Source organism: Clarias gariepinus, chromosome 10, assembly GCF_024256425.1.
Source record: "Clarias gariepinus isolate MV-2021 ecotype Netherlands chromosome 10, CGAR_prim_01v2, whole genome shotgun sequence".
NCBI lineage: Eukaryota > Metazoa > Chordata > Actinopteri > Siluriformes > Clariidae > Clarias > Clarias gariepinus.
In genome coordinates this window covers 8,687,958-8,704,013 of record NC_071109.1, presented here as the reverse complement: position 1 = coordinate 8,704,013, position 16,056 = coordinate 8,687,958, and the positions used below count along the sequence as shown (strand labels likewise).

The 16,056-nt window shown below is 38.7% G+C and overlaps 1 protein-coding gene across 1 annotated transcript; it reads left to right on the top strand.

The window, feature by feature from the left end:
• The first annotated feature begins 200 nt into the window (after positions 1-200).
• On the top strand, positions 201-3,950 carry slitrk2 (SLIT and NTRK-like family, member 2). The gene has a single exon (XM_053505186.1). It carries the CDS (start codon positions 819-821, stop codon positions 3,381-3,383), a length of 2,565 nt encoding a protein of 854 aa, XP_053361161.1. The 5' UTR covers positions 201-818; the 3' UTR covers positions 3,384-3,950.
• The last annotated feature ends 12,106 nt before the right edge of the window (positions 3,951-16,056 follow it).

Below are 16,056 nucleotides of genomic sequence, written 5' to 3'. Positions count from 1 at the left end.
ATGCTATCATGATAATTAGTCCGGTTGCTATAAATTTAGTAAGTAATTTACAGGACCAGTGGATTTGTGTGTGTGTGTATGTGTGTGTGTGTGTGTGTGTGTGTGTGATCGGTGACGTCTAAAATTCCAATGCTTCGATGTGGGAGGACGCAGAGACCAGAATTCAACCACACACACACACACACACACACATATACGCACGCACTCACACACTCACCCTCTGCTATTCTCAGTAGGAGTGAGGGAGCAGAGACAGACACCGTTCCCAACCTCTTCTCACTTCGGACCTTTACATCATTGCTGTGTGTGTGTGTTTATTTTTTTTCCTATCACTATCTCAAAGGCAAGTTCATCTTCTGCACTATCGCTGGCGCAAAAGTTAGTTTTCTTTGCTTTGCCTTTTTGACTTGAAACAGGGAAGAAAAAAAAATATGCATCTCCCTCCGATTGGGGTAGAAGCCGAGTGCGCAGTCGGCGGAGCTCGGTGAGCACGGCAATGCCTCGGATATGCTGGAGATTACACCGCGAGGAATGGCCAAGTCCTAAATCCGGAATTGCATTCAGCTTACACGGCAGAAATAATGATTTGAAGTGATCAGCGAGCACAGCCGTGCCCGGTGATGGATGCGCCGCCTTTTGGGATTTAAGCAGGGCGGATGGAGAGCCGTGCGCCCAAGCGCGCCTCTCTCACCGTCTGACTGCTTCACATCGGCTTTATTCGGCGTCTGCATGCCTTCACTCGGATCTGCATTTAGTTTCACGTTAACGTCAGGAATTTGGGTGTCATTACTGTAAGTCAGGAGGAAAATAAAAAAAAAATGTTGAACAACGTTTTGCTGCTGAGCGTTTTGACAGTAACCGGCTTCTCCTCGCGGACGGAGAGCCGCAAAACTTCGAAGGACATTTGTAAGAGCCGCTGTCCGTGCGAGGAGAAGGAGAACGCTTTGAACATCAACTGCGAGAACAAAGGATTTACGAGTGTGAGTTCGTTTCAGCCGCCGCAGAATAAAATAAGCCAGCTTTTCCTGAACGGGAACTTTCTCACGAGACTGAACGCCAACGAGTTCGTCAATTACGGTAATGTCACGTCTCTCCATTTGGGCAATAACGGGTTGCAGGAGATTAAAACGGGGGCGTTCAATGGCCTAAAAAACCTCAAACGCCTCCATTTGAACAATAACAATTTGGAAATTATAAAAGAAGACACGTTTTCTGGTTTAGAAAGTTTAGAGTATTTGCAGGCTGATTATAATTATATAAGTGCCATAGAGGCAGGTGCGTTCAATAAGCTGAACAAGCTCAAAGTCCTCATACTTAATGATAACCTTTTGCTCTCTTTGCCTAACAATATATTTCGATTTGTGATGCTGACACATTTGGATTTGAGAGGAAACCGGCTGAAGACGCTACCGTTCGCTGGTGTCTTAGAGCACATAGGCGGCATTATGGAGATACAGCTGGAGGAGAACCCGTGGAACTGTACATGTGACCTCGTGCCACTCAAGGCCTGGCTGGATACCATTGCGGTGTTTGTTGGTGATGTGGTTTGTGAGACGCCGTTCCGTTTGCATGGTAAAGATGTTACACAGCTCATAAAGCAGGACCTATGCCCCAGGCGCAGTACCGGGGACTCCACACCACGAGCCATGCAGCCACCACCTTCTGACCCCCAGCATCGGGTTCCAGTACCTACATCACGCACACATATTTCACCAACTAGAGCACCTAAGGCATCCCGACCTCCCAGGATGAGAAGCCGCCCTACTCCACGGGTTACATCTGGCAGGGACAAGCATGTATTTGGACCAATCATGGTTTATCAGACAAGATCCCCTGTACCCATGACATGCCCGAGTATCTGTGTGTGCACATCACAAAGCCCGGACAGTGGACTTAATGTTAACTGCCAAGAGAGGAAGCTTCACAACATCTCAGATTTGCAACCCAAACCGTCATATCCAAAGAAGCTACATTTAACTGGAAATCATTTGCAGATCATATACAGAGCTGATTTGACCGAATATAATACCCTGGACCTTCTTCATCTGGGGAATAACAGAATTGCTATTATCCAGGATGGGGCCTTTGAGAATCTGACCAATTTGCGCAGGCTTTACCTCAACGGCAACTATATAGAAAGTTTGTCGCAGGCGTTGTTCGCTGGGCTACAGAGCTTGCAGTACCTCTACTTAGAGTACAACATTATCAAGGAAATTTTGCCAAACACATTTAACTCACTGCACAATCTGCAGCTTCTTTTCCTCAACAACAATCTGCTGAGGTCTGTCCCTGACAATGTGTTTGGGGGCACAATGCTTACAAGGCTTAATCTCAGGAACAATCATTTCTCACATCTGCCAGTGAGTGGGGTGCTTGACCAGCTCTCAGCATTTGTCCAGATTGATCTCCAGGAAAACCCATGGGAGTGCACATGTGGCATTGTGCCACTCAAGAACTGGATGGAGCTGTCCAGCACTAGTGTCGTGGTCAACGAGATCACATGTGACTCTCCCTCCAAGCATGCAGGTCGCCTCCTACGGTCGTTACGCAATGATGCAATCTGCACAGAGAATGACGAGACTCCGGCACCCGCCACCAAGGCGCCAACCATTATCAGCATTAGCACTGAAGTGACAACTTCCTCTACTGTGACCCCTACAGAAGAAACAGAGCCTGAAACGCACCCAGAAGTACCACTGTCTGTACTTATCTTGGGCCTGCTTGTTGTGTTCATTCTGTCAGTGTGTTTTGGGGCTGGCATCTTCGTCTTTGTGCTCAAACGGCGCAAGGCAGTGGAGAGTGTCCCAGCTACTGCAGCGGCCAATAGCCTAGATCTGAGCTCTTTCCAAGCGCATTATGGGCACTTTGACACAGAACAAAGCACAGGTAAAAGAGAAGGCCATGTCTACAACTACATTCCTGCTGCTGTTGGCCAGATGTGCCCAAACCCTATTTATGTGCAAAAGGAAAATGAGCATGTAGCCTACTATCGCAACCTGAAAGAACTGGGTTTTGGAGCACCACAGCCCAAGAGGGAGGAGTTTGGTCGTAGTCCAACATACACAATAAGCACTTTGGAACGTGTGGATGAGAAAACCCCACAAGGCAGCTGTGAACCCGAGCTGCTTTACCAGAATGTTGCAGAAAGGGTAAGAGAACTGCCCACTGCTGCTCCCTTCGGCTATAGTTTTTGCACTCTGCCCAAAAGGCCATTAGCGCCACCGTACGAGGCTGCAGGGCGGCCCAATCGGGAGAAACTGAACAAAACTGTCTTGTATGGGACGCCAAGAAAGCATGCCGAACAGTTGCTCCCTGCTAAGCTGAAAACAGAGCCGGACTACCTAGAGGTTCTGGAGAAACACACTGCAATGAGTCAGTTGTAAAAAAAAAAAAAAAACTCTCTTACACACACTCTTTATTATCTCTTTATTGTAACGAAAATATGTGTCATCTACATTTTCGACCACACAAGACTCGAATATCGGACAATGCAACCTAAAGCCTTTTCATCTTCATCTTTCTGAAGTTGTACAAATTAGTAAGGAAAAAATATATATATCTACAATTTAAAGATGATATATTATTTTCTCTAAGGTTTAAATTATTTCCTCTACTTGAAACATAAAGACTGTAGCAATTATGGCAAGAATATGTATAATAATAATAATGCTTAATGCTATTTTATATGAAGTATATATTTTTTTCTCAGAGAAGGACAATGTTCTTTTCAGAAGCAGATAACTGAATCATGCGGTGACATTGCTTTGTTGGTATTATGGTGGGAAGTCGGATATACAATAACTGTTCACGTCCACTTCAATCCTTTTATTCCAGAAGTGCCTTTGCACTTGAAGAATTTTATCTTTGCTTTCTGTGAATTGAATTTTTTATAAGTGCTGTATTTTAAAAAGAAACTCTGTAACATAGAATTATTTGTCCATTGCATTAAACGGAAAAAAGGAAAATATACTCTACTGGTAGAAATTTTGGAATTTAGTATTTGAGGTTTTAATATACATTGCGAGGATTGGAAAGTTGGTTTATGATATAATCGCTGTGTGTGTGCATTTATGTGAGTAAGCGTGTGTTGTTTGCTGAAACTGCGTTTGTTAGGGACAGCGCATTAAACATAATATGGTGAAAAGCTCTGCTTTAAAAATAATCGAATGCTTGTCAGTAAACAGATGAGTTCCATCTGGTGGTAAAAAAACAGATAAAAAAAACCAAACAAACAAAAAAAAACACAACATTGGAATATGAGTTTAAAAAATGTTTACCCAGCAGATTTCATGAATAATCAATAGGCGCAAACGTTCTCTATACTTGCAAGAATACTGCTCCTGCATCTAAATGCAGCCGAATGCCAGAGAATGCAGCTAAATGCAGCATGCTTAGTTATTCTATATGATTTCAACAAAATTACATTAGCATTCATTTTTTTACTTAGTCTGAAAGGAGCATTGCATGCCCCGTTATAGAGGTAAATTTAAATCATTTCAAGTAATTGCTGCTGTCCAAGGTGCTAATGAGTGCTCGTCTTTGTTTGGACCCAGTGCAGCTAACAAGTCTTGCATACCAAGACATGTATTACCATTTGATTTAATTCCCAGTTGCTTTCCTGCTTTGAAGTGTGTAGATAAATTGAAATGCAAAAGTTTATTAAGCAAACAGGATAAAACTGGCTTAATTAAATTCCACTTGTTCACTGTCCATTGCTCTTCTGCCTGCAGTTGTGGTTCAAATAAATTTTATTTTTCATCTCGTGAATTATACACTTTTGATCTGGATAAATATGTATGCCAATGATCTGAAGTGCTCACGTATGAAGTGAAGTAAATGTTTACCCCTGTGGAAACAAGGGGATCTTAGGCCAGTGTGCTTGGTGGTGTACAAGCGAGAGAGTGTTTTTCATCCTGTTTCAAATAGAGTGATTTTCTTTGCCTGGTACAATAGGCCTCTGTGTAGCTGTTTCCTGATGTGGCAGAGAATGGAGATACTGTGCAAGGATCGCATACAAATGAAGAGAGAGGGGGAGGCACTCCTAGCAGAACACTTCTCTTGTTAACGTATTGCGGCTGCTCAAAATGGAGACATCATGCCTCAAGTTTGAAATAAATCACAGCCTTTAATTGGTTTATACAGAACGAGTGGGAGTGGTGTTGTGTCATCGATGCAAATTCATCGACTTTCATTTTATTAGAGAGAAACTAAAAGGCAATTTCCTGACCTCATTGGAAATAGTGGTGCAGGATTTTTGGACTATTTGTGTCAAATTAGTCATTTTATGAAATCAAATCTATGAATTCTGTTCAGTAACTATTTAAATTGTAATACAGTATTTTTTTATTACCCTTTTTATTATACTGCTTGCTGCAGATGAATAATGGAGTAGACAAGTACTCGCCTGCATTGCTGTGCTGCAGCATTTCATAGTGCAGTGTGCAGCACAGAGAGAAGTGAAGCCACACTGATTAATCGTTGAAAGAGTTTTAGAGTTCCTGTGGTGTTGCATCAATGCCCCATGCAGTGTTTGTGCCAAGGGCCACTGGACTATGCCATGCAGCTGGAAACGATCCGGCTTCCATCTTAAATCAGTAAGATGGACAGCAGATGCTTGCTGCTGCAGGCTTATCATTGAGCCATCTAGACTTATTGTAGCTTCTTAAACATTTTGACTTTATTTGGAGTAACCAGTCACATTTCTGTCTAAGTGTGCTTTATTTTTACCTCTAAAATTACCTTTTTTTCCTTACTTGGGAAATTAATATTGAGCTTTTATTTGTAGAAGTAGCCTCTGTTGTTATATATGACTGAAGATGAGGTGAGGTTATGCAGTAAAAAATACCAATAATAATAATAATAATAATAATTCTGTATTACGGCAGCTCTAATTTTGTGATCTCACCAGTTATAGTACTAGGATATTCTTGACACTTTTAATCATTCGATTTTTTGGGTAAACAGTGACGGAGTGTTGGAGCAAGGGTTGGATTTTTTATGCTAACAAAGCAAATGTCTTTACAGATCATTAGGCAGTAAAATGCCAATATGGTAATGTCTCTGGAGGAAATGACTAAGGTTTGGCTTTAAGGAGTTTGATGCTTTAAAGATGTCTGCCCGAGAGCCATGGTGTTAGCTTAGTGGAATTTTGTGGGAAGCCTAATTACAATGGTTGCACAAGCATAACATTTTGCACCTTATTAATATGCTAAACATGGCATTATACCTGATTATTGCTCAATTAGAACATGAACACACTACATGGAAAAAGCATCTGCATTGATATTTGCACTGTAAAGCAAGGTGGAAGGCAATCCTGTTATTTCTATTTGTTTAATGCTCCAAATGTTCAAATCTGTATCTGTAGTTGGTTCAACGTCAAAACAGACATCTTCTTATAAGGTTTAGGGTCGTTCGTTAATTAAAAAAATATATATATGATTTATAGAAATAATTCTATATACTGGATATTAAACAAAATAAATTATAAAACTTGGTCTTATGCAAACAGTCACAATATTTTTTGAAAAAAGTAGTCATATTTTGATATGTAAAAACATTTGAGAAATAAACTCTTAATACTGTGTTAAAATAACACATGTCAGAGACATGTTTGTGTTGAGAATTTAGTAGGATATACCTCAGCAAATACCTCAATTTCGAAAAAATATGAAGAGACACAGAACATTAAAATTATTTTTTTATTTTGAAGAGAGAATCAGCTGAATCTCAGGGAAATTGTGTCTTTTTGGTGGACAAGCAGTAGACATCACAAGGTATATCTGTGATGTGTGGGCCAGGAGTAGCTCAGTGAGTAAGGCATTGGACTATGGTTCGGAAGATCCCAGGTTCAAACCCCATAACCATCAAGTTGCCACTGTTGGGCCCTTGAGCAAGGCCCTTAACCCTCAACTGCTCAGATGTATAATGAGATAAAAAATGTAAGTCGCTCTCGATAAGAGCGTCTGCCAAATGCCTAAATGTAAATGATGGAACAACTTCACTTTACCCAGCATCTAGTCCTGGAATCAATAATTAAATAAATAAATAAAGGCTTAGGTTTACTGTATAGTATGGGTAGACATTCCACAATTCAAAATTGAGCAGGTTGGCTTTTTATCCTTTCTTTTTTTTCCCCCGTAACCTAGAGTTGCAAGTCGACCGGGCTAGCCACTAAGCCACCATGCCGCCCTTGAAGGACTGGTTTATTTATTAATTCATTTATTTTAATCTAGTCATGGGAAAAAGTTTTCCAGGCTTCCTGAATGACTTTTTGGATCATTTCTAATCCAGTCCTGTTCCTGTCCAGTTTCAGAGGAATGTTCAAAGTGACCTATGAATCATTAAACCATTAATAAAAAAATAATCTTACCTAAAGTATAAAACAAGAGAGAAACAGGTTCAGATGATGACATATGATCAGGGATGTGGTTAGTTGACAGGTGAAGCTAAATGCTGAGTGGTTTGAACAGACGAGACGGAAAAAGAGGATGCTCCCGAGGTTGTTACATAGGCAGGCAATTTTAAAATTCTATCTTTAGACACTTCGCAGCCTGTCACAGTAAAACATTTGTTCATATTTCTTTTGTTTAACTTACATATTTTAATTGAATTTAATATGAAGAAACGAGGGGTGGCTCAAGACTTTTGCACAGTACTGTATGCGATTTTTGTTTTGAGGATGCTTCCCAGCCAGTGGTGTTTAACTCGATATACTTGTACTATTGTGCCTTGATGATTGGTATCATAGTGACTCATGCATTCAAATATCATGACAAATATTAGATATGTACCCATTTCAGGTTTCATTTTAATACAGACCACTTCCCAGACAACACTTTGGTTATTTTACTGAGAATGAATGCATGCGTTTGAGTGTGGTTGTTTATAGAGAATCATCTTCTAGCTAAAGCAAGCAATCATGTGAGTCAGCTTCATGCGAGTAGGGCACAGAGGTAAATGTCTACTTTATTCCCTGACTTTTTCTAGAAACGCATTGTGGTTCATCATCAAATCTCTTGGTGGTCTAAATCAAACTAAAAGAAAGTACAGCACGTAGATGTCAGAGGCCTAGACACCTTAGTGGGAGGTCTAATAAACACAGCAGACTTTTTTTTCATTAGCTTGTCTGTTTTTTTTTATTTAATGCCTGTCAATTTAAACCACCATTTAATCACAGCCACTAGTTCAACCACCATGTTATTTGTGGCTTTTGTTGTTGGAAGATTTTACCGACACTTAATATGCCTCATTAGTACATAAGAAGGAAGTCTAAAGCATATAATGCGGCAGTGTTGTTTTCAATGCAGTCTCCTGATGTAATTTTAAAATGCTTAAAACACAGGTACATTATGCATTGAAATTAAGTCACATTAAAGTTGTTTATGATGTAATCTTATTAGATTGTTGCAGAATCCAGCTTCTACCGAACATCCACACTAACACACACTAATAGAGTCATGCTTGTCTTATCTTTTTGAGTGTTGTCATATAAGATCATAAAGAGAATGTGCAATTGTCTTACCCTGAAATTTCTGGATGAGATTTATTTTGCTTAGGAGTTCCAGACACGCACTGTAACACAATTACGTAATAAGATATTGCTTGTTTTCTCATAGCGTCTGCCAAAAAAAAAAAAAAAAAGATCACAGCATTACTGCAGTGTCCTCCCATCCAAAAATATACTATTCCCGTGTGTTATCACTCAAAATCAATTTTGGGCCTGTGCTGCAATATAGTCAGTGGAAAATCTTGCAGATCTCCAAGAAACATGTTGTGATTCATATATTGCTTAGATATACAGTATGATGAATGTGCACTAAATGTAGGTGATTCCCTTAAAGCCATCGAAATTGTATGTACTGTATATTTATAACAATTTGTTTTTTGCCCCAGGAGCTACAGTTACAGTATCTTGTCACAGTGGCACCTAGAAGTGGCCGAGTTATATTAGGCAGCAAGCGAACATTTCATCCCTGAAGTTGATGTGATGCAAGCAGAAATATGGGCAAATGTAAGGATTTTGACAAATGCCAAATTGTGACCGCTAGACAACATTGGGTCAGGGCAACTCTTTCTATGGTGAAATGTTGGTCTACAGTGGTCAGAATATACCAAAAATAGTCAAAAAAAAAACAGTGAACTGGCACAGGGTCACAAATGTTCAAGGCTCATTGATGCATGTGAGAAACGAAGGGTGGCCTTAGTAGGCTGATTCAGTAGGAGAGCTACTGTAGCTCAAATTGCTGAAAAGGTTAATGCTGGTTCTGATAAGTTTCCAAGCCTGTCACCCCATACAATTTCCCCCCTATAAAAATAATGGATCAGCCCCTATGAGAGCCACATTGAATATGTGACATCACATACATCTTTTTAAAGAACTTGCTGCAATGAAGGGCACATGTCAGTATCTCTTCTTATCTATATTTTATTATTTTTTATGTTCAGATTGTGGTTGTAATGCCAACATTTCGACACTGTTGTATGAATAAATGATTGAATAAATAAATAAGTATTAAACAATAATGTTGCAAAATATTAGAATTAGAAGGCTGCTGTGAGATAGTACTTCAACCCTGTCACATTCTTTTATTGCAGGTTGAGTTAACCATTGTGTTGAATGTGCTACAAATCTTACTAGGTGACCCAAAGCCACCCTTGGGAGAATCACCCATGTACTGTAGGGGTGCAAACTGTATGTAGGTATGTATGAAAGGATGGATGGATGTAGAAATGTATGTACATATGAATTAAGGCATCTTCTTTTTTCACTTTTTTTCTTTCTTTCTTTCTTTCTTTCTTTTTTTCTGTAAAAAACAAACTCACAGGGAATTTGGTTCAGTCTAAAGGTGTGGTGGTTTAGATTTGAATAGTGTTTTGTTTTTGTTTTGGGAAATAGATGGAACTAAATATGTTAGAAATAAATGTCCCTGGAAGGTAACAAGAAAAAAAATAATATGAGTAATTTAAAAGCAACAACAGCAGCAGCAACAACAGCAACAAGCACATTTCCACTTGAGACTAGTTATGATCTCGAGTGATAGAGCTGAGATAGAAGAACTGTGAAAGATCTGTCAAAGCCAGAATTCACACATCAAACCCTTTAGGTTTTATCCCAAAAATTTAAGAGCCAGGACATGTCCAATTCAGGTTTAAAGGTCCCATTTAATAATATTATTCTAATTATTTATTCATTTATTTTTCTTTTATAATACTTATCCTGCACAGACTTGCAGGGAGAAGCAGCCTATTCCAGGAAACTGTGGGCACAAGGCAGGGTACACCCTGGACAGGGTGCCAAGCCTTTGCAGGGCACAGACACATACACTCACTACGGGCAATTCAGGAACACCAATCAGCCTAATTAGCCTTACCTGCATATCTTTGCATTGTGGGAGGAAACCTACCAAGCACGGGGAGAGCATGCGGACTCCACACACAAAGACCTCATGTGGGACTCGAACCCTCGACCTTGAAGGTTCAAGGCCAAAGTGCTAACCACTACACCACTGTGCCGCCCCCCCTTATAATTATTTCTTTAACGAGTTAGCATAGGTCCCTAAGCTCCCCCATGAGTGTCTATTGAAATAACTCTCAGCTTGAAATAACTTTCAGATAATGCATTTTTTTACATTTAAACTCCCTTTCACTCCTCTTCCAAATGCATTTCGGTGTGTATGTAAAAGAGCAACTGCTGAACCATGCCTTGCCAGAGAACAGCAGAGCAGAACAGCAAGCCAGGGGAAGGTTTCCCCTATATGAGGCCACAATAGCAGAAAGATCTACTTTTTGTTTGGACCCTTCTGGATGTTTAAAAATGGCAAATAAGTGAATTTTGCATAAAAGGTCCTTTTTAAGCATGAATACAGGTGCACGATTCCTATTTTATTGAACATTTCACAACTGATACAAGGGTCAAATATGATGATTGTCTGAACAGCAAATGGAATTTAATTTATATTGTAACTTTAATTAAATGTTTCTTTCATTTCTTTAAATGATTATTTTCATGTTCTTGACAGCAACAATATATTATTCCAGGGAATTATTATTATCAGTTGGGGAACTCTCAGGGGAATGGCCTCCAGCCCTTTTTTTTACCATAAGAACTTTTGTATTGGTTTATACTGCTAAAGCTTGCTGTTATTTTTCTAAGGAATTGGCCCGGCGGTTTTCTCAAAATTCCAATTTTTCAGTTTCCGGACTACACAGTAAAATCCCTAGCATTGATTTAATACTTTCGGAGTTTATTTGAGTTCCACTGGACTCATATAAACCCTGCTGGGTGTTAATTCTACACTGGGGAATTTACTGTGCAGGTGGCCATATCTCCTTCAATTATGCGTGCAGCTCCACAAAACTCATCAAAACGTTCAGCCAGGTCTCCCGAGCACTATGGAATAAAGTCAGTCTCGGGACCAAAGGTTCCATTTTTGATTTATCAGGATTTGTTTTTTGAACCTTTTTGCTCCAGTGAATACTAGCTTGTTTTTTAGATTTGCTTGGAAAAAGAGACATGACACGTTCAAGAGCTTGAATATCTCTACTACTTTGGAAAAAAATATTGTCAATTAAAAAGAATAACCTCTTGTAAAACTACAATTGTAAAGTGCCGAGGCAGTGAATCAGCAAAAAAACAAACCAAAAAATCCCCCTACCTACTTACCTCTCTCCCTGATTCCTGCACAACGCAATGTGCGAGCACACACACACACACACACACACACACACACACACACACACTTATATCAGACTGGAAAGACAATTCCTGCCTTTAAATTTTTAAATGGGGAAGATTGGACACACTGCTGGTTTGAGTTATGAGTGTTTGTTCAGGACCTGACAAAAAATGGATTTTCTCATAGAAATCAATAGGGTTCTCACACTGAAGACATTTCCAAAAATCCACCTTTTGCCTTATTTCAAATTGTGTCTTTGACCCCAATTCTTTGATTACTCTCACCAAACATGACGGCAAACAAGTTTAAGGCCTCCTTTCTCAAAAACAGACTCGTAGAACATACATTTGCCAGGGTATTAAGTATCAGGTAACTGCTGTTGCCATTTAAGTTAATGCAAGAGATCAGGTTGCATTCTCCCTGTCTGTGTAAACCTCCAGATGGTAAATGGTTCTACAGCAGGGCCAAGCCATAGCCCTCTACTCACACACTCTCAGGACACACAGCCGACACGGGAACTATGTGGGCTGGGGAGAAACTGTTTTCACCATTTTGCCCAGAAACTGTCTCTATTATTACTACTACTATTATTATTATTATTATTATTATTATTGTGTTGTTATAAAATTTATTCCACAGGAATATACGTAAACAACTTAATGGCATAAGCAAAATATTCACTGGGAAAAAAAATACTTACAAATAAATGAAAAAAGATAAATTCTGCTGGTGCTGGTTTAAACAGTTGATAATTCCCAGCCTGTAAGCACCTACCTATAAATAAGTGTTTTTTTATTTCAATATAAAGTTTTATTGTTAAGCTTTTTTGTTGTTGTTGTTGAAATTAGTCACATGAAACACGGCCTCTTTAAAAGAGTATTTTTCTTTTATTCTGCATTTTTATGTTTTGCGTCTGAAAGTAAACAGAAATTAAGGAGTTTTTTAAAGCCCTAAATCCATATAACTGGCTTGTGAGGAAAAGAAAGAATACACAACTCTAAAGGGCCAAAACATTTTAGCTGCTTAGGAATCTTTAAGATTATACAATAATGCATGTTATGTTGGGCTACAAGATTTATTTATTTATTTATTTATTTATTCATTCATTTTTTTAACAATATTGTGACAAAACATTTCAGATTCAGGTTTGTAACCATATTCTGAGAATAAGAGGAAAACTTCAAATGTTTATGACAAACCTGAGTGGTGTAGTGGTTACAGATTTTTATTTATTTATTAATTTATCTTTCTAAGTAAACTTTTTTAATGCAGACACAAATTAAACAGTCACTGAACTTCCAGTAAACATCCTAAATATCACACAGAATTGTGTTGTTCTGTCCTTCTTTCTTGTAAAGGAACATCAGAGGATTTCTCATTGGACCAGAAGACAAGATCTATGTGCCTTATTTCCAGTGTCTTATTGATGAATAATGTATTTGTTTCATGACTGCCTAATCACTTTGGCAGTAATGATGAGATGTGTTACGAGTTGGCAGAATGTCTCAAATGACTGTCACAGAAGAAACCTCCTTGGGACCCTTGAAGCGCCAAGCCATAAAAAATAACCCACAGATACAGCTGGATGTTAAGATATACAATACAGCTATTATTCACTTTAAAAAGCAGCTGTAAAGAAAAAAAAAGCATAAAAAAGCATAAGACAGAATAACATGTTCAAATGTTTCTTCACTTGTTAAAGTTTTTTTTTTTTTTTTTATTCTGCAAACGATTCAATTAAATTGAAAGTCACCAATAAAGTGGTTGTATAAGATCAACCACTATGTATTACCCCAGGGTTAATTTCTTTTTAACTTTTAACTTTTTGTTAATAACCATAATTGATTATAGTTGGTAGCGTCTCTGTGCCAAAATAAAAGGGTTTGTTTGAACGCACTCATTAGATTGACAAATGCATAGTCCAATGGGAAGGTCAAAGGAGCTCAGTGCATCTCTTAGAAATAAGATTGTGGATTTACACAGGTCAGGCATGTCTCTTGGGGATATTTCATTTTAAGCTTTCACACATCCAGTAAATGCCCTTACTCTGTGGTTGTTGTTGTTGTTTTCTTCACCATTCTGTGGCCATGGCTGTTATGCATGAAAATTGCAGCAGATCAGCAATACCTGACATCCAAAACCAGTTTTATACTGCATGTAGTATGTCTATTGGAATTCACAGTCTGCGACATACTCATATTCGTATTCATTGATAATAGACAGCATCAATTATCTAAACTAATAATAAAGAGCAGCTTGTCTGAAAATGCTCCATATCATATGTTTTTTCGTCCAGGAAAAAAAAAAAAACACACACACACACACACACTTGCTCCACAGTGACAGATGATGGTCCTTTAGAAAGGTTAACTCAAATGATACCTGACCTTGTATCTATAAGCTGTGAGGCACAGACAATTGATCTTCATGTGAGCGAAGGAGGAGAGTGTGCAAAGAAAAGTTCTGTCTCATTACTCAGAGAGCAAATGGATCACTGGAGACCCAATGATGACCCAGAGTGGCCTAATCAAAGTTGACAGTTTATAGTGCTAGTGCTAGTTCTCCGCTAGACTAGAGCAGATTCTTCTGTTATAGAAAAGTTCAACTAGAGTGTGAGTGTGCAATGAAGATGTCTGGATCAAAGGAGGGCACAGACATGCTCTGAATATAGAATTCTTTAGGCTACAGATGAGGAAGGAAAACAAGCTGTGGCTGATGTAACATCATGGGCTACTAAATAATTCGCAATGCCAGCTCTGTCTGTTTTGAACATGTTCCATTTAAGGTATAAAACAACAAGGCTTGCTGTTATAGGAAAATGATAAATGATTGGGTTGTGTGATGTAGCCTGATGAAACATGAAACAGTGTTACTGCTCTCACCTTGAAATTGGTTGTCTTTTAATAGCAACACATCCTGGAGTGTTTTATTCCTTTTATACCACATCAATTGGATGATTTTTTTTTTATCAATACAGGAATGTAATTTTTTGATTATATAATAGTTGTTTTTAATGTTGTAAAATGTCTGCAAGAAAACCTTTGTAATCATTAACAAGAGTCAGTCCCTCACTTTCTTTTTCTGTAGAAGTTTAGACTAAACTGCAACCTATCAATGAAAATACAAAGAAAATAGGCAAAATCCTTCAGACCTGATACTAGAGACTTCATCAAACACATAGAAAGTAAACATTTCCAAAGAAAACTTTAAAATATTAATGATATAGACGTGGCTTACTTAAAAAACTTATATTTCAAGTAACCACACCACCACCACCAACTGATTCTTCTTCAAACTTCATTCTCTAGAGCTCCAACAGACTTGAAAGTCTGTCACTCGACCAGTCATATGACTCATATTCAAAATCACAGTCATCCAATTATTAAATCAGCACATCTGTTCCCAATCACGAACTGACGCTTGTTGATTCAGTGCAAAGTCTCACTCCTAGCCCCGTTCCAATGATGATCACGAACCTTATGTTCATAAATTGCTGTTCTGGTTTTGATCATAGCTTGTTTGTTCATAATTATTTTTGTTCAACAGGTTAGCCTATCACCTGACATTTACCTGATATAATAATATCATAAACATAATAATGGATTTTTCTCTTTAAATTATTTGCAGAGAATTTTACAATTAAACTCTGCATTTGCATTCAACATGTGCCAACCCCTTGATAAATACTTATGAAATTATATAACCCTGTAAAATATGTTACAATATACTGTAAATATATGTATATAATATATAGAGTGAGCACATTAATACAATGTCAATATACACCAATGAGCCATAACATTAACACCACTGTTAGGTAAACTGAACCTGACATGTCCGTGGGGACCAAAGGCTCATCTCCTCTGGTCAGATCCCACAGAAAAGCCAGTGCAGAATAAATTGCCGAAAAATGTCAGAGCTGGCTATAATAGAAAGACAGCAGAACACACAGTGCATCACACAATGGGTCCAAGACCACCAACCTGGACTTCAAACTTCCCATATCCAATTCTGATTAAGCACCCATGGAGTTCATTGGACGTACAGTATAAGACCAATCGAGCAGTCCACAGCATCTGTAGGATCCGCTGCCAGTGTCCTGGTGCCAGACACACACTCACAGACCCTGTGGAGCGCCCTGTGTGGTGGCCCAGGGAGAACCCAAAACCTAGCTGGTTTTAATGTTAATATTTTTAAAGTTATTGCTGATTGGTCTAAACCTGTGCTTCGCATTTTATTGGCGCTAACAGTGTTGGCAGATCTGCTACTGTGCAAGCAATAACACACTACAGACCGTGTACTTATACAAAAATAGCCCACACCAGGGTGGTATGATGTTACCACCTAAAGTGGATTAATTTTGTATAACAGCAGGATC